The sequence below is a fragment of the Theropithecus gelada genome, chromosome 4 (assembly GCF_003255815.1).
Source record: "Theropithecus gelada isolate Dixy chromosome 4, Tgel_1.0, whole genome shotgun sequence".
In the NCBI taxonomy this organism is placed as follows: domain Eukaryota; kingdom Metazoa; phylum Chordata; class Mammalia; order Primates; family Cercopithecidae; genus Theropithecus; species Theropithecus gelada.
In genome coordinates this window covers 108,007,519-108,024,219 of record NC_037671.1, presented here as the reverse complement: position 1 = coordinate 108,024,219, position 16,701 = coordinate 108,007,519, and the positions used below count along the sequence as shown (strand labels likewise).

Genomic DNA, 16,701 nt, shown 5'->3' with positions numbered 1-16,701 from the left:
GGCCAACATGGTGAAATCCCGTCCCCACTAAAAATGCAAAAATTAGCCAGGCGTGGTGGTGGGTTCCTGTAATCCCAGTTATTCAGGAGGCTGAGGCAGGAGAATCACTTGAACCTGGGAGGCAGAGTTTGCAGTGAGCCAAGATCATGCCACCACACTCCAGGCTGGTCAACAGAGTGCGACTCAGTCCAAAAAAAAAAAAAAAAAATTAACACAGTATCTAGAACGTAAAAAGTACTCAAAATGGCAGCTGCTATTGATACTAATAGAAACAAATGATAACACCCAGGAGATAAAACCACCCGTGGCATCCAGAGAAGCGTGGTTCTTGGTGTCCTGAGCACTGAATAAGTTTCCTCCTGTCTTCATGGGGACAGGGACACCGTGAGATGTAGTGACACGAAGACAGCTTCCGGGGGTATCTTATCTCTCATCCCTCACAGACTCATGGTAAATCAGTAACCCCAGATGAAGCCATTTATTCATCCCAAACATTCACTGAGCATCTGCCAGGTGTAGGGGGCACCAGGGATCAGATACAGTCCCTGCCTGCAGGGAGCAGGGGGCAGGACATGGCAGTGTTGTGTAGATAGAGCCATGCTGGAGGAAGGGAGAGGCCCCCGGGGCAGCTCTCCCAGGCTGAGGGTGTGGGGTGGGTTGCCCAAGGGTCCAAACTGGGGAGGGGTAAGGAAGAAGCACTCGGGCAAGGAAGGCAGCCCTTGCAGAGGGAACAGTGGGTGCAGGTGTTGTAACTCCTGATATCACAGTGATCAGGGAGTATCACTGGGTAACTTCTTGAAGTCCTGGGCATGAAGGGAATGGGAGGACAGATAGGAGAGGTGAGCAGGGCTGGGTCAAGGGCCTGTGGATGCTGCACTGAGAAGATTGCATCCCATACCAGCAGCTACTCAAGTAGTACTCCGCAACCTTGTTGCACAGAAGACTCCGCTGGAAAGCTTGAAAGATCCTGATACCCAGGTTGATACCATACACATTAAGTCACAATATCTGGGGCCAGGAGCCAGGCAGCTGTCCTTTTTGAAGACCCGTGGGTGACTCCAGTGTGTAGGAAAATATGGGAACCACTCGGTACTGTTCTGGCAAGCCAGTTTTATTGGGGTCAGACTGGGTACAGGGAGCTTTGGTTTGTAGCATTTGTCCATTGCTGTGGTGTAAATTCTCCCATCATGGCCAGTTTCAACCTACCAGCTTCGCATTGCTGAGCTCAGAGTTGGACCAGCTCGGTGCACAGTCAGCTTGCAGGCCTGCAGGAGCTGGCTCCAGCACACACTGAACACTGTGCTAAAGGGCTGCAAGAGAGGTGGAGACATGATTAGACAGAAGTCTAGGAAGTGTTAGTTTGGAGGGGGATAGACGCCAGATGGGAGGCCGTTGAGCTGAGATTTTTGGGTAGCCTTAAGTCGGGGTGCAGGGGAGAGGCATGGAGGTGCTGTCTGCGATCTTTGGGCGTCTTGAGTTCTGATCGAGACTCTGCTGGGACTCCCTTAGCAAGGAGTTCTCCAGACCCTGACTATCCTCATGGCTGTCTCCCTTAACTCGTCTCTGGTCTATAGGATTGAACTAATGACTTTAGGGGCCAGATAAGAGTAGCTGGCCCTTTGCCCAGAGGGGAGAAGGATGGGGTGAAGAAGAAGGGAAGCTGCAAAATGCAGTGACAGTGGTGGACCCTGCCCCCAGCTGCAGCTTCTGCCTGTGGCTTCTGACACTCAGTAACCTCAGGACTAGGTGACGCCAGAGAAGGTGGACGCTGGTCAGTGTCGGAGCGGGACAGAGGAGAGGAAGGATATGAGGCCCAAGAAACCCAGATGAAAGGGATGCATGGGGTGATGGGGGAAGGGTGAGCTCCGGACAGAACGTGAGGCCCAGCTCCCCCTCCACTTTTGCCCAAGGCCTCACTGTGTTGCCTTTCCTCCTGCTTAAAAGAAGCAGCTTTGGGTCATGACTCAGGGAGAGGCAGTTAGACAAGTCCAGTAATAGAGCTTGTTTAGGGGATGGAGGGACTCAGCCTGAGGCCCTGAGCTCAAGGAAGCAGCTGTGGCAAGCTGAGCCTGGTCACAGTGTCCCTGAGGCTCTGCAGGTGTGGATGTGCCTCTGCTGGTGCATGCAGCTCTGCAGGTATGGACACGGCTCTGCAGGTGTATATGCAGCTCTGCAGATGGGGACATGCCTCTGCCTGTATGCACGTGGCTCTGCAGGTATGGACACAGCTCTGCAAGTGTGGACACAGCTCTGCAGGTGTGCACACGGCCCCTGGAGCTGTCTTCTTTGTTATACCTTCTACCCCTTCATGGGCATTTGCATCCTGAGCCGAAAGGGAACGTAACAAATCCAGAAATAAGTCAAAATCAGAGCTGCTCAAACTTCAGTGTGTGTGCGTAGGAATCTCCTGGAGGCCTTGTTAAAACACAGATTCCTGGCCCCACCACGGAGAGTCTGGCTCAGCAGATCTGGGGTGGGCCCAGGACTTTGCATTTCTAACAAGCACCCAGAGGAGGTCCAACGACCATACTTTGAGAACCACTGGTCTAGACTTACAGATCCTTTCTTCCCATTTCCTGCTCTGGTCATTCACCTAGGGGTGGTGCTCCTGACTTCTTAGTGCTCCGAGGTAGAAAGGTTTGTTGTCAGCAGTGATATTGGATTAGCCACTGAGGGGATATTGACCATGCCTGTGACAGTTGGGCCCAGCCCTGTCCACACAGAATGGTTGTCTAAGTCCAGGATGAAAGACAGGCCCGAGGCCTCAGAAAAGATGTGCTGCAGCCCCTGTCCAGGCTGTGCCTTCTGCTGTGGGCAGCTGATTCCAGGGCGTGCCATCTGCTTGCCACGTTCCCTGAGTCCTCAATGATGTGGTTGAGGGGACCCCATCATAGGCAGGCACCTCATTCCACCATGCTTTGCTGCCTGTTCCCTGGACTCAAGGGCGTAGTTTCTGTCAAATTAATTTGCACTTGTGCAGACTTGTTAGGAACTTTGAAGTGCTTCTGGGTCTTTCCATGGGGGTCCTGGTTAAGTGTCATCACCCAGGGGAGGGGATTCAGCGTCTCCCATCCCTTTCCTGCCTTTCCACGATACTCAAAGGCATGATGACTCAGAGGGTGCTCAGTAACTGAGGAATGGACTGCTGACTGATAATGCAGTTTATATGTTAACAGGGGAGCTATAGAGCCTGAGGATTGGACACTGCTAGGTCCAGTCATCTGTGTGACAGTTTCTGCCTAATTAAAAGAAGAGGCTTTGGGTTATGACTCAGGGAGAGGCCATTAGACATGTCCAGTAATAGAACTTGTCATGATGGAGAGCCAGACTCCTCAGCCCTGGCCTGCCGAGCTTGTATTCTTGTCTCACTGTGCTTCCATGGGAATGATCCTACAAACAGCTGCCACTCATCCCTGAAGCCAGGGGAGATTTCCTGTGATGACTGACAGATGACACAGCCCCTCTCTTGGGTTTCAGCCCTTGGTGACCTCTCAGAGGGTAGCTGAGGGGTACGCAGACCCGCCGACTTCCCTCTGGGTGCAGGATGGAGCACGCCTCTCGGCAGTGTGGCCATGAAAGTTTTCAAATTCTCTGAGATTTCCTCAACCAGGTGTTGATGACCATTGGGATAAAGGACAGAGGCAACACAGGCAGCAAAATGACGGGGTTTGGGGTGAGCCTTTCTTAGGAGCTCCCATTAGCCAACGGCCAAGATGCCTCATTTTGCACTCATTTTGCCTGTGACCAAAGTGTCTTAGGACCAAAAGGGATTTGGGACTTTGCTGAATTGTTTATATAGAAAATCCTTGGCCGGGCGCGGTGGCTCAAGCCTGTAATCCTAGCACTTTGGGAGGCCGAGACCATCCTGGCTAACATGGTGAAACCCCGTCTCTATTAAAAAATACAAAAAACTAGCCGGGCTTGGTGGCGGGCGCCTGTAGTCCCAGCTACTCAGGAGGCTGAGGCAGGAGAATGGTGTGAACCTGGGAGGCGGAGCTTGCAGTGAGCTGAGATCCGGCCACTGCACTCCAGCCTGGGCGACAGAGCGAGACTCCGTCTCAAAAAAAAAAAAAAAAAACACCTGGCCAGGCACAATGGCTCATGCCTTTATCTCAGTACTTTGAGAGGCCGAGGTGGGTGGATCACTTGAGCCCAGGAGTTCAAGACCAACTTGGGCAACATGGTGAAACCCCATCTCTACAAAAAACACACACACACACACACACACACACACACAAAAAATAGCCAGGTATTGTGGTGTGCACTTGTAGTCCCAGCTACTTGGGAGGCTGAGATGGGAGGATAATTTGAACCTGGGAGGTTGAGGCTGCAGTGAGCTGTGATTGTACCACTGCGCTCCAGCCTGGGCAACAGAGTAAGACCCTGTCTCAAAGGAAAAAAAAAGAAGAAGAAGAAAAGGAAATCTTCTCCGAGGAATCTCTAAATCTATTGCTGAGAAACCAGTTCTCTAGATGGGTGCTTTTCTTGAGTCTGCAATGGGGCAGTTGTATCATCTGTAGTGGTGAGTTATAAAATGATATGTGAAGCATGATAATAGCTGTATCTCATAACACAGATAAACCTGATGGCACTGCTTTTACAACACTCAAATGGAAGCAAAACTAAAGAGTGCATTTTCAACAACTTATTCTTGAAATAATTTCAGAGCTACAGAAAAAGTTTAAGAACAAGAGGGAGCTCCCATATGTCCAGATTCACTCAATTTTAACCTTTTGCCACACACATGTTGTTATTTTTGAACCATTTGAGAGTAGGTTGCATATATCACGTCGGTGTTAGTCCGTTTGCCTTGCTGTAAAGGAATATCTGAGGCTGGATATTATCAAGGAAAGAGGTTTATTTGGTTCATGGTTCTGCAGGCTATACAGGAAGCATGGTGCCAGCATCTGCTTCTGGGGAGGGCCTCAGGAAGCTTACAGTCATGATGGAAGAGGAAGGGAAGCCAGTGTGTCATATGATGAGGGAGGGAGCAAGGAAAGGGAGGTTGCAGGCTCCTTTAAACAACCAGCTCTCCTGTGAACTAGTAGAAAACTCATTCATTACCATGGGGTTGTCACCAAGCCATTCATGAGGGATCTGCCCTTATGATCCAAACACCTCCCACCACACCCCACCTCCAACCCTGAAGGTCACGTTTTAACGTGAGATTTGGAAGGGGCACACATCCAAACCATATCGGTGTCTCTTTACTTAAGTGCAAAATATACTGTCCTACATTACCATAGTATAGGTACACATTTGGGAAATTTAATATTGACGAAGTACTTCATTCTCATCTGCAGGCAATATTCCACACTGATCACTTGTCTCAATGATGTCCTTTGAAGCACCTTTCCTCCCTTGAGTCCAGCATCACATACTGCATTTTATTGCCATGTCTCTAGTCTTTAATCTGCATCTGTTCCTTGGCTTTCTGTCTTTCAAAGCATTAATGTTTTTGGAGAATGCAAGCCTTCTTTTCCTTTAAATTGAGAGTCCCTACCTTTAGGTTTTCCTAGTGTTTCATTATAATCACATTCAGTGTATAGATCCCTGGCCAGCATACTGCCTACATGATGCTGTGTCCTTCTCAGGGTACCTGGTCTGGAGGCACACGGTGTCCATCTGCCCCTCATTAGTGATGTTAATTTTGGTCACCCAGTCAAGGTGCTATTCAGTTTCTCCACTTATGGTTAATATGTTTTCCCTTTCAACTAATCAGCAATCTATGGGAGACACTTTGAGACCATGCTAGTATCATGCTTCTCATTAAACTTTCCCTTAAGATTTATCATCAACAGATAACTTTTGCTGAACAATTATTTACTATGACAGCTGTAAAATGATGATTTTTAAAAATTATTTCCTCCAAATTTATCACTTGGTATCCTACTATAGAGCCCTCTCTTGTTCCCCATTCACCCACCTACACACCCACCCACCTGCACACTGATTCACCCATCTGTCACCCGTTAACCCATCCATTCGTCCACCCATCCACCCATCATCCACCTATCTATCCACCCATCCACCTACTTGTCTACCCCCCATCCACCCGTCCCTCTTATCTAGCCAGTCATCCAGCCAGCCAGCCATCCAGTGACCCAGCCATCAATCCATCCAGCCATCCACCCATCCACCCACCCACTCACCCCCTTACCTATCCATGTTTCATCTGCCCATTCACTCACCCATCCATCCATCCTCACATTCACCTATCCATCCACCCAGCTATCTATCTACTGATGCGTCCACTCATCCATCCATCTACCCATCCATCCTCTTACCCATCTTTCTATCCATCCACTGATCCATCCATCCCCATTCACCCATCCATGTATCCATTCAGTCACCCATCCATCCATCCATCCTCCCATTCATCCATCCACCCAGTATCCATCCATTCAGCCATCCACCCATTCATCTATCCATCCATCTATCCATCCACTCACTCACCCACCTACCCATCCACTCAGCTATTCATTCATTCATCCATCCATCCATCCATCCATCCACTCAGCTATTCATCCACCCACCCATCTGTCCATCCATCCATCCATCCATCCTCCCATTCATCCTCCCATTCATCCATCCACCCAGTATCCATCCATTCAGCCATCCACCCATTCATCCATCCATCCATCCATCCACTCAGCTATTCATCCACCCACCCATCTGTCTATCCATCCATCCATCCATCTAGCCAGCCAGCCATCCATCCATCCATCCATCCATCCATCCATCCATCCATCCATCCACTCAGCTATTCATCCACCTACCCATCTATCCATCCATCCATCCATCCATCCATCCATCTATTCATCCATCTAGTTATCATCAGTATGGATTCATGGATTTCTATTTTCTTCATCAGGTTATAATCCATTACTGTCCTCGTATAGTTTGATGTTCAAATTGCCCCAGATTTGGCCAGTGAAAGCCCCCTTTAAGCTGGCTCCAGTGACTGTATTTTAAATGTTTTTTTAAACTAAGTTAAGTATTAAATAAATAGTTCTATTAATAAATAATAAGGCAAATTTTATAATTAGGATGACTCAGATTTTAGGGCAAAATTAGTGTCCCTGAAGGCATGAAGGAGGCTGAGAAGCAGTTTCTGTCTCCCTAGTTGGCTTCCCTGACCTCTGTGCTATCAGAGAGCTTAGGATCTGACATCTGCCTCATAATCTTACCCTGGATCTTCTGTCTGTGGAAGAATTGCAGCAGACATGGTCATTTTGCAGTTAGGACTGGGCAGCAGCAAAGTCAGACTCGAGGCGCCTAGACCTGAGTTTGGAGCACTGTTAGCTGAATCCAGAGAGCTCAGCCTTCCTGAGCCCTGAAGAGACCACAGAGGTGGCCTAGTGGGTGCCGCATGCAGCCTGGCTGACAGTAAGAAGGAGAATGGGAAAAACCACTGCCTCCTTGCTTTGCAAAGCAGGAAGAATCACTATTGTTACTTCTCTTTGCTTTAGGTTGGCTCCCATCATCTGAGACTCCACAGAGGCCTGGAAGCTAACGCCCCTGCTTTCGACAGGTAGGGATTGTCTGACACCATCCGAGCCTGTCATTGTCATCCTTAGACGTCATCCTCCCATCAGACACAAGGGATAGGGTGCGACGGGAAAGAGAGGACCCTGAACCCTGAATCTAAATCTGCTTTCTTTTTGGTCCTTTATGCAAGAAGGGAGATTACAAAATGGGATTTTTACTTGTTCTCAGGTTTCCTGAAGGTAAATTAATGAATGTTCAGGTGGCACTTTATAATTATTTTATCTTATCAGTTTCTTGCAATGAGGCTTCATCTCTATGCCCTGGTTAATAAGGGATAATCTAAATTATAGGATATTTGAAGCTGTTTGTTTTTTGTTTTAAAATAATATAGAATAAATAAGTATAGAAAAGTATAAAGTGAAAAATAAAAGTACCTTAACTCCCAGTTACCACTCTCAGAGATTTTATATTAGTAGTTTTTTACATGTCATTCTAGAAAACAATTTTGACATTATATGTATATTTAAATACACAAACTAGATCATAACACATGACTGTTTTGCAGCTTGCTTAAGAAAAGCTGAGCTATTTGTAATATGTATTTGAAATAATAGCTTCTTAAAAGATTTGCTTATTTAATCTAAGTACTCAATATTTTAAAATTGTCTTAGCGAATATAGTGAAAATTCTCGAAAGTAATGTTTTAAGTGTTTGGCTCATTCTATCTGAAGCTTTATTGAGACTTTAAGTTTGCTTTCATACTCTCGTTAAACATAATGCTGGTCGCATGAGCCCAGATGTGACCCCCTGATTAGCATGTTACATATAATGGGCTTTTTCTGTAAAGAGATATTTAATCAAGTATAGACAAGACCATTGCCTTTTCCAGAATATTTTTAGTATGTCCTAAGCATTCTACATATGGAGTTCTTTCAGTTGACATTCATCTATACTAAATTATCTTAGGAAATAGTGAACATGAAACTGAAAATGAAATTCTACCTGGCTGAACTTGGTGGCTCAGATTTTAGGGAGTCGCCTGGGTGACAAAGTGAGACTCCATCTCAAAACAAAACATACGAACAAAAAACAAAAATTCTACCTGAAGCTGACACAAAACAAGAGGGAAGGGTCATGCTGGGTTCACTTCAAAAACCCTCCTATGTTTAGGAGCTTTCTTAAAAAATACATAGATCTAGTTGAAGCACATTTGCATAGACTGTAGATTTTTCAGAATCCTCGTAATGCGTGGTGTGTGAGCTGCACGTACCACAGAGAATGAGACCCCTGTCTTCTCACAAGCACCCCAGAGGCTGCCTTGCCCCTTGGAAAGCATTCCTAAATCTAGGGGTACACTTAGATCTCTTCTGCAAATTACAGGACAAGCTGCCGAAAGGGTGAGTCTTTCCACAGGCAGCTACTGTGTCCAGGAAGTCTCTTCTGTAATGCTTCTTACCCACGACGCTGGACTGGAGGCAGGAGCCCTCCCATTCCCTTGCAGGAGCTGCTGCTTTCATGTTCACTGCTGACTATGTTCCCCTCATTTGAGATGACATTTGGAAATAAGGTGACGTGTCTGCCTAGTGGCCGCGGTGGGGCACCGTGAGGGTCCCCCTGAGAGCAGACTGCCCAGGTCCCCGATGATGTCCCTGGACTGGCATGTGCGTTGTCCTGGGTGCTTCCCAATTCTCTTCTCTGGGACATCACTGCGCCCTCAAGAGTCGTGCGGTTCTCTGATGGATTTCATCGAGAGTAAAGCCTTTCATTTTCCTGTAAAACCTTCACATAGATAGTTTTTCTCCCCGGAGGATGCTTGTTTTCCTTTGCCTGAGCTGCATGGGTGCCCCTGTTAGCCGAGGCTGTCTCTTGCCACTTTGCTCTACGTGCTCCATATCTGAGGAGGGCTGTTGGCAGCAGGCCTTTGGCTGCAGCAGGGTCTTGTCATCTCTGTGTGGTGATGAGTCTCTGTGGAAGGGTTAACCTTTCACGGGGCAGTGCCTGAATCTCCACTCGCAGGACAGTGAAGCCCTTCTCCTTCCCCGCCCCACTCTGCGGGCGGCTGCTGTGCACATCAGGGTGTGCTGAACTCTTGGTCCCTCCCTGAAGATGAGAAGGATGCTTCCAAATGGAAATCTGATTCCTTAGTGTCCCGAAAAACTCCTGTTTTCCAAGTAGCTTCCCATGACAGTAACCCATGGGCAGGGGAAGTGAAAAAAAAAGGCCTCAGTGCTCAGGGTGACCCAGGAAGAAGCCTGCACGCTGCCAACCTTGCTGCCGGTGCCAGTGCTCCCTTATCCCCTGGGTGCCAGCGCTCCCTTATCCCCTGGGTGCCAGTGCTCCCTTATCCCCTGGGTGCCAGCGCTCCCTTACGCCCTGGGTGCCAGCGCTCCCTTATCCCCTGGGTGCCAGCGCTTCCTTACGTCCTGGGTGCCAGCGCTCCCTTATCCCCTGGGTGCCAGCGCTCCCTTATCCCCTGGGTGCCAGCGCTCCCTTATCCCCTGGGTGCCAGTGCTCCCTTACGCCCTGGGTCAGCGGGGCCTCTCAGCTCATCAATAACGAGCATTTTACAATAAAGGAAAGAAGAACCAGCTCCCACACACCAAGCACTGTCTTTGTCACTTTCACTAGTCTTTTTAGTCCTCCTAGCCATTCTCTGCAGGAGGGGAAGTAGCCCTGCTCTGTAGTTGAAGGAGCCAGCTCAGAGGGGATGAATCATTTGATCAGGGGAGTTTGGGGTTGGTGACAGCATAGAGTAATGATGAGGAATAGTGAGTAATAATGAGTAACAGCAGTTCCTCTGGCCCTGGGCTTTGGAACCAATTGAGAAGAAGGGGCAGGAATGAGACAGGCAGCGATCAGAAATGGGCCTTGTTTCTGAGGAGCCACATTGTGGGATGTGGCTTGGATGTGTCGCCAAGGTGGGCTCCCTCACCAGGGGCAGAGCCTGCACATGTCAGAGCCAGGCCTGGGATGCAGCTTCTCTGGGCAGACTGACCCGAAAGAAAGTCCACAAGGGCTGAGCCACACACAGCCCCGCCCCAGGGCCGCCTGGAGCTCCACATGGAGACGGGAGCCCGGGAGGGTGCTCACCCTTAACTTAGGCCAGCGAATCAGCAGGCGAGCCTAACTTCAAACCACCCACTTCAAAATCCATATTCTTTCCACTACTGTCCCTTAAAGTTAGTAAAAGAATGTTTTCTCTTATCGGGTAAGGAAAGAAAAATGATTTTTTTCATGATCATTATTAGCTCTTTAAAAAATTCCACTCATAAACATGTCATTATAGAAATTTGGGAAAGAGAAAGATGTTTAAAGGAGAAAAGAACAGAAATCATATAAAATTCCACCACTTGTGACATCATGTGTTTTCTTCCAGTGTTTTTTCTATATTTAGGCCTAAAGATTGCACCATTAAATAATAATTTGACGTCTGCTTTTTGCATTGTATCATTTCCCTGTGTTTTGTTTAAGGCACTACATTTCAACATGTTTACACTTGAAATGTAAGGTTACTTTAAAAAAGCTGGTGATCATGGATAAATATTGGAATCTCCCCCTAATATTCCAACATACATATTTAGAAAGTAGCTTCTAATACAAGGAATATTTCCCAAAGCCTGCAAGTTGTTTTATCTCCTTGTTGTGGTTTAGCATAATGAAATACAGCACTTAGATTGAAAACAGGATGCTGAGTTGAGAGCTCTCCTGCCAGTTGTTCTAGTTTTGAGAAAGATGGGTACCAAGCAAGATAAGAAATTCATTTCACACATGTGCACATTGCCTGTATAAGACTCTAGGCCAGGCGCAGTGGCTCATGCCTATAATCCCAACACTTTGGGAGGCTGAGATGGGATGATTGCTTGCAGCCAGGAGTTCGAGACCAGCCTGAGCAACATAGCAAGACCCTGTCTCTATGAAAAATAAATAAGTAAAAATTAGCCAGATGTGGTGGCATGCACCTATAGTCCCTACTACTTGAGAGGCTGAGGTGGGAGGATTGCTTGAGCCCAGGAGTTTGAGGCAGCAGTGAACTATGATCATGCCACTGCACTTTAGCCTGGACAACAGACTGAGATCCTACCTCAGAAACAAAACTCTGTTGATGGAAGGTCAGGATAGGTGTTCTAGATTTAATGGGAGATGCTTTATAGAAAGACCAGCATACCCTTTGTCTGATTCCAAACTCATGTAGAAGTCTACACTAGCTAGTCATAATGGCAGCTGGGAGGGACAGGTTCTCTCCACCCAGGCTCATTTTCCACGCTTTGGGTCATGGGGACTAGCTGGTCCTGGACTCTGGCACTAAAAGCATGACTCCTTCTGCCCCGTCTTCCCTTGAGGGGCAGAACAGGGCAGAGTCGGCACCTGTGCCTGTGCCCAGCATCACGCCCACCCCACTGACTTTGCAGGCACATGGTGCTTCTGAAGGAGCAGTACGGGCAGCAGGTGGTCGTGAACCTTCTGGGAAGCAGAGGCGGAGAGGAGGTGCTCAACAGAGCCTTCAAGGTAAGACCTGGTTGTCCCCTCCACGGCTGGGCTGGGCGGCGGGTGGCCATGGTGGAGCCTTGAGCCTGGAGGTGGCTCCTGCAGGGACTGGAGCTGAAGCCCAACCCTTCTTCATTTCCTGAGGCTTCCCCAGTGTTCCTACCAGTGAACACGGCAGTGCTCGGTGACTCGGGCCCTGATACAGTTTGAGTGTAATGTCTTTTTTTTTTTTTTTTTTTTTAAGACGGAGTTTCACTCTTGTTACCCAGGCTGGAGTGCAGTGGCGCAATCTCAGCTCACTGCAACCTCCGCCTCCCAGATCCAAGTGATTCTCCTGCCTCGGCCTCCTGAGCAGCTGGGATTACAGGCGCCTGCCATCACACCAGGCTAATTTTTGTATTTTTAGTAGAGACGGGGTTTTACCATGTTGGTCAGGCTGGTCAAGAACTTCTAACCTCAGGTGATCCACCCGCCTCAGCCTCCCAAAGTACTGGGATTACAGGCGTGAGCCACTGCGCCCGGCCCAGTGAGTGTAATTTCTGTGAGCTGATGATTGGGAGAATTTGCTCAGTCAAAACAGAGCATTTCCTGTCCCCAGCCATGTGTCCCTTACCCTCCCCGTGGGGCTTTGAGGGCTTCTGACCTCTCAAGGAGTCCCTCTCAGTCCAGCTCAGGAGCAGGCAGGCCTCCTCTTCTGCCCTGGCTGGTCCTGGATGAGCTCCCCCAGCCCACAGGGCACCTGACCTCAGGGCTCAGGAGCAGGAGCCTCTTGGCTTTCCCCTGCTTGCCCGCTGGCCTTCAAATTTCCCCTTCTTCCTTGGACCTGCTCCTGCTGGGCTCCCGTGGGCTCCTTCAGGGTTCCCTGGGGGATTTTCCTGGCGAACCTGGACAGAGATCCTGGGCAGGGTCACAGAGCCATGGGAGCAAGAGACTCCGCCCACCTGGCCAGGGTCTATCCCTGTGCATGGATCCCAGGCCTCCAGCCCCCGCCCCCTGCTCCCCAGGCGCAAGACGTTCTAGAATGAACCATGGAGGTTTCTGGTTCCTTTACCAGCCTCCATGTCCCCTGCCTCATACAGGAAAACTCTCGTTGTTTAAAGCTCAAGAATATCCCTTACAGAGAGAGCTCGAAGTCACCTCACTGGGTGTGAGGGCGATCTCTGAGCCTTTCCCTCTGCTTAGAAATGCCACATGCTCATGCTCAGAGCAGGCACTTCCTGGTTGCCAATTTTATTTGGCCAGACCTGCTTTTCCTGTTTGGTTTGTTGCTATTAGCAACAAGCTCCAGAAGTGTCTCCCTTCCCACCCATCTTGGCAGTGATGCTGGCTGCTAATTTGAAGGAAGAAGGAAAAAAAAAAAGAAAGCCAAAAAATAAGAATAATAATAAGAACCCCAAGTCTTTTCCCCCTATGCCTTGAGTTGTGGCCCCTCCCATCAGTGGGTGAAGTGCCCGGTACTGGTGAGGGCGGGAGATGGCAGCCACCTCATACGGGGAAGGGTGGGCTCCTGGCCAGGTAGGGAGGGGTACTCTAGCTGGAGACCTGGGTCATGGCCCTGCCTGGGATGGTCCTCAGCCACATCAGTTCGGCCCAGACCAAGGTTGGCGGCCCGGCAGCCTGCCCAGGGCCCAGTGGCCATCAGTCCTGCTGGATGAAGCACTGGCTCCGGAATGCATGGCACTGAGCCACCAGGCACTGTTGGGCTCCTCCAGCTTCTTACTCACAGCAAGACTTGCTTGACGATGGCAGCATTGCATTGCTTTATGCTCAGGCCTATCATAGGTGGTCACATTGAGTCAGACCAGATGACCCCCAAGTCCTAGTCCTTCCAAGTCACTAGGACCTCTGGCTGGGCAGAGGCTGGACTGGCCTGACCTGAAGCCGCAAGGGCATGGGTACAGAGTGTGAGAGGCCTGGAAGCCAGGTGGCCTGGGTAGGCGGATAGTTTGTCCTTTATCACGGGGCTCTCTGGGGAGAAAGCCAGGGAGCTGCCAGGCCAGGGAAGCCTCATATGGAAGGGGAGGGCTCTTAAGAACATCGTGGTGTCATCAGCAGCCCCTTGCCCTGCTTCCCATCTGTCCCCACCTTCACTCTGGCTCCCTGACCATTCTGAAATAGCACTGGGATGTGGGACCCACCTAGGCCACTTCAGCTGGAGACTTGGTCTCTTCAGAGCACAGCCACCAGAGGCTGGTATGCAGCAGGCTGGGGCCAGTTACCAGGGCAACGGGGAGCTGGATTATGAGCTCTGCAGCCTGCTGCAGCCCTGCTATCTCTGAGGGCCTGGGCCACCTGGGCCACCTGAAGAACAGAGCAGTCCTTCCTCACCTGTGCCCTCCGGGGAGCCCTGCAGGAGTATGATCTCCCCAGGGGACCACACCTGCTCTGGCTTCTTTTGTCCGAGGGGAACCTTCTGCCCTTTCGCAGGCAAGATGCTCTGTGTGGGTTTTGTCCCCCCAGGACCTTTGTCCTGTGCTTCCCTTTCAGGGTTAACTGCCTGGTCCATTGTGAGCTTCCAGCTAAAGCATGTCCTGCGGCAAGTGCTATGCAAGGAACTTGTCCTCCTTGTCCTTCCTTCCCTCTGCTCCCCTCACCGCCCTCCCCTCCTCTTTTCAGAAGCTGCTCTGGGCTTCTTGCCACGCAGGCGACACGCCTATGATCAATTTTGACTTCCATCAGTTTGCCAAAGGCGGGAAGCTAGAGAAATTGGAGACCCTCTTGAGGCCACAGTTAAAGCTGCACTGGGAGGACTTTGATGTGTTCACGAAGGGGGAGAACGTCAGTCCACGGTGAGGCTCGCTGCACACTGCACCACGTCTTCTGCTGGGGGGAAGCGTCAGTCCACAGTGAGGCTCGCTGCGCGCCGCGCCTTCTTCTGGGTGAGGTGGCAGAGGGGCTGCACCATAGAGGACATAGAGGACATGTGCCCTGTGAGGGGCGGCTTCCTTCCCTCCCCACTCAGCTACCCTTGCGGTTTCCTGGGTCATAAGCTTGGCGACATTGGGAATCTTGGGTTCCAGCTTCTCCGCTCCCTTCCCACAATAGGAGACAGGCTTTTGAATTTCTCAAGGAGATGTTGAGGCATGGTTTTCTGTCAAAAGAAATGAACTCATAAAGGGGAGTGCATTTAAACATGGAGCTCCACGCTGGGACGCAGGCCTGTGAGAGTGAGGGCCACAGTCCCAGTGGGATGGCTGGCATAAACTTAGATTGCTCAAGGAGACCAGGGTATGGACTGCCCTGTTCAGAACAGAGGAGGAAAACGAAGTCCAGTTCCCTCAGGTCACATGCAGGGGGTCCTCATTATTTGCAGATTCCATATTGGCTAATTTACCTATTCCTTAAAACTTATTTGTAACCCCAAAATCAGTACTCAAAGCATTTTTCCTGGACATTCAGAGACGTGTGCAGAGCAGTGACAATTTGAGTCACATGTACATGCTTCCAGCTGAGATCAAACAAGGTGATACTCTGTCTTCTTATTTCAGCCCTCGTATGTAAACAAGCGTCCTTTTTGAGATTTAGTACTGTTTTTCACATTTGTGGGGTCTTTGTTAGGGGCCCCTCTTTGTTCGGGGATCTCATGGTTTAGTATGGCCCCAAGCGTTGTGCTGAAGAACTGTCTAGTACTTCTGAGCACAAGAAGGTGGTGGTGTGCTTTATGGAGAAAATGCACATTAAGATAAGCTTTGTCCCGATATGAGTTACAATGCTGTCGGCCATGGTTCAGTGTTAATTAAACAAATATATATATTCAATAAGGTGTCTTTATATGGAAACATACATAAAACAAGTTTGTATATTGATCAGTTGATGAAAATGTGACCAGAGATTTGCAGGAACCTAACCCTATATTTCCCCTAGGACCGATGGTTCTGTGTTCATGTCCAATTCAGTGTTCCTACAACTTTATAGAACATAATTGCTATAAATAACAAGGACCAGCTAAACTTAAAATGACCCAGTTGTGCAGGCTGCTGAGTGTGTGTCCTGGGGTCTGCCTGCCTTTCCAGCAATGCTGGGGATCCACTGGGATGGACACTGGGGTTTCTGGGGGGCTACTGGTGAGGAGGTGGGGGTTCTTAGAACATGTTTCCTCACGCCTGTAATCCCAGCACTTTGGAAGGCCGAGGCATGCGGATCACAAGGTCAGGAGTTTGAGACCAGCCTGGCCAATGTTGTGAAACACTGTCTCTACTAAAAATACAAAAATTAGCCGGGTGTGATGGCACGCGCCTATAGTCCCAGCTACTCGGAAGGCTGAGGCAGGAGAATTGCTTGAACCGGGGAGGCAGAGGTTGCAGTGAGCCAAGATCGTGCCGTTGCACTCCAGCTTGGGTGACAGAGTGAGACTCTATCTCAAAATAAAAAGAACATGTTTCCTTGGGAGTCGACAGTTAGACATGGGCCACTGTGCTATGGCCACTGCTTCTTTGAACACAACTTATAATTTTACATTTCTTCTTGTCCTAAGTTTTCAGAAAGGCACTTTGCGGATGAACTGTCTTGACTGCCTGGACCGAACCAACACTGTGCAGAGCTTCATTGCACTCGAGGTGCGTCCCTGCTGCAGCCTTCTCGGCCATCTGTGCCAGGTCCTATGACTTAAGCTGGACAGGCTGAGCTGAGCACCTTTAGCGGAAAGATGAGGGTGGCATCACCGAGACAACTTTCTAACTGTGGGGAAGGTGGACAGGGAGACACTGGGACATCCAGAGAGGGGTT

At 49.4% G+C, this 16,701-nt stretch overlaps 1 protein-coding gene across 2 annotated transcripts in view; it reads left to right on the top strand.

Annotated features, from left to right (window-relative positions):
• Nucleotides 1-16,701, top strand: part of SYNJ2 (synaptojanin 2) — a 117,541-nt gene that overhangs the window by 65,613 nt on the left and 35,227 nt on the right. For both annotated transcript variants that reach the window (XM_025382885.1, XM_025382886.1), the window contains exons 6-9: nucleotides 7,473-7,534; nucleotides 11,901-11,997; nucleotides 14,593-14,765; nucleotides 16,451-16,532. In XM_025382885.1, coding sequence (XP_025238670.1) covers nucleotides 7,473-7,534; nucleotides 11,901-11,997; nucleotides 14,593-14,765; nucleotides 16,451-16,532 — 414 coding nt within the window. The remainder of the gene's footprint in view (nucleotides 1-7,472; nucleotides 7,535-11,900; nucleotides 11,998-14,592; nucleotides 14,766-16,450; nucleotides 16,533-16,701) is intronic.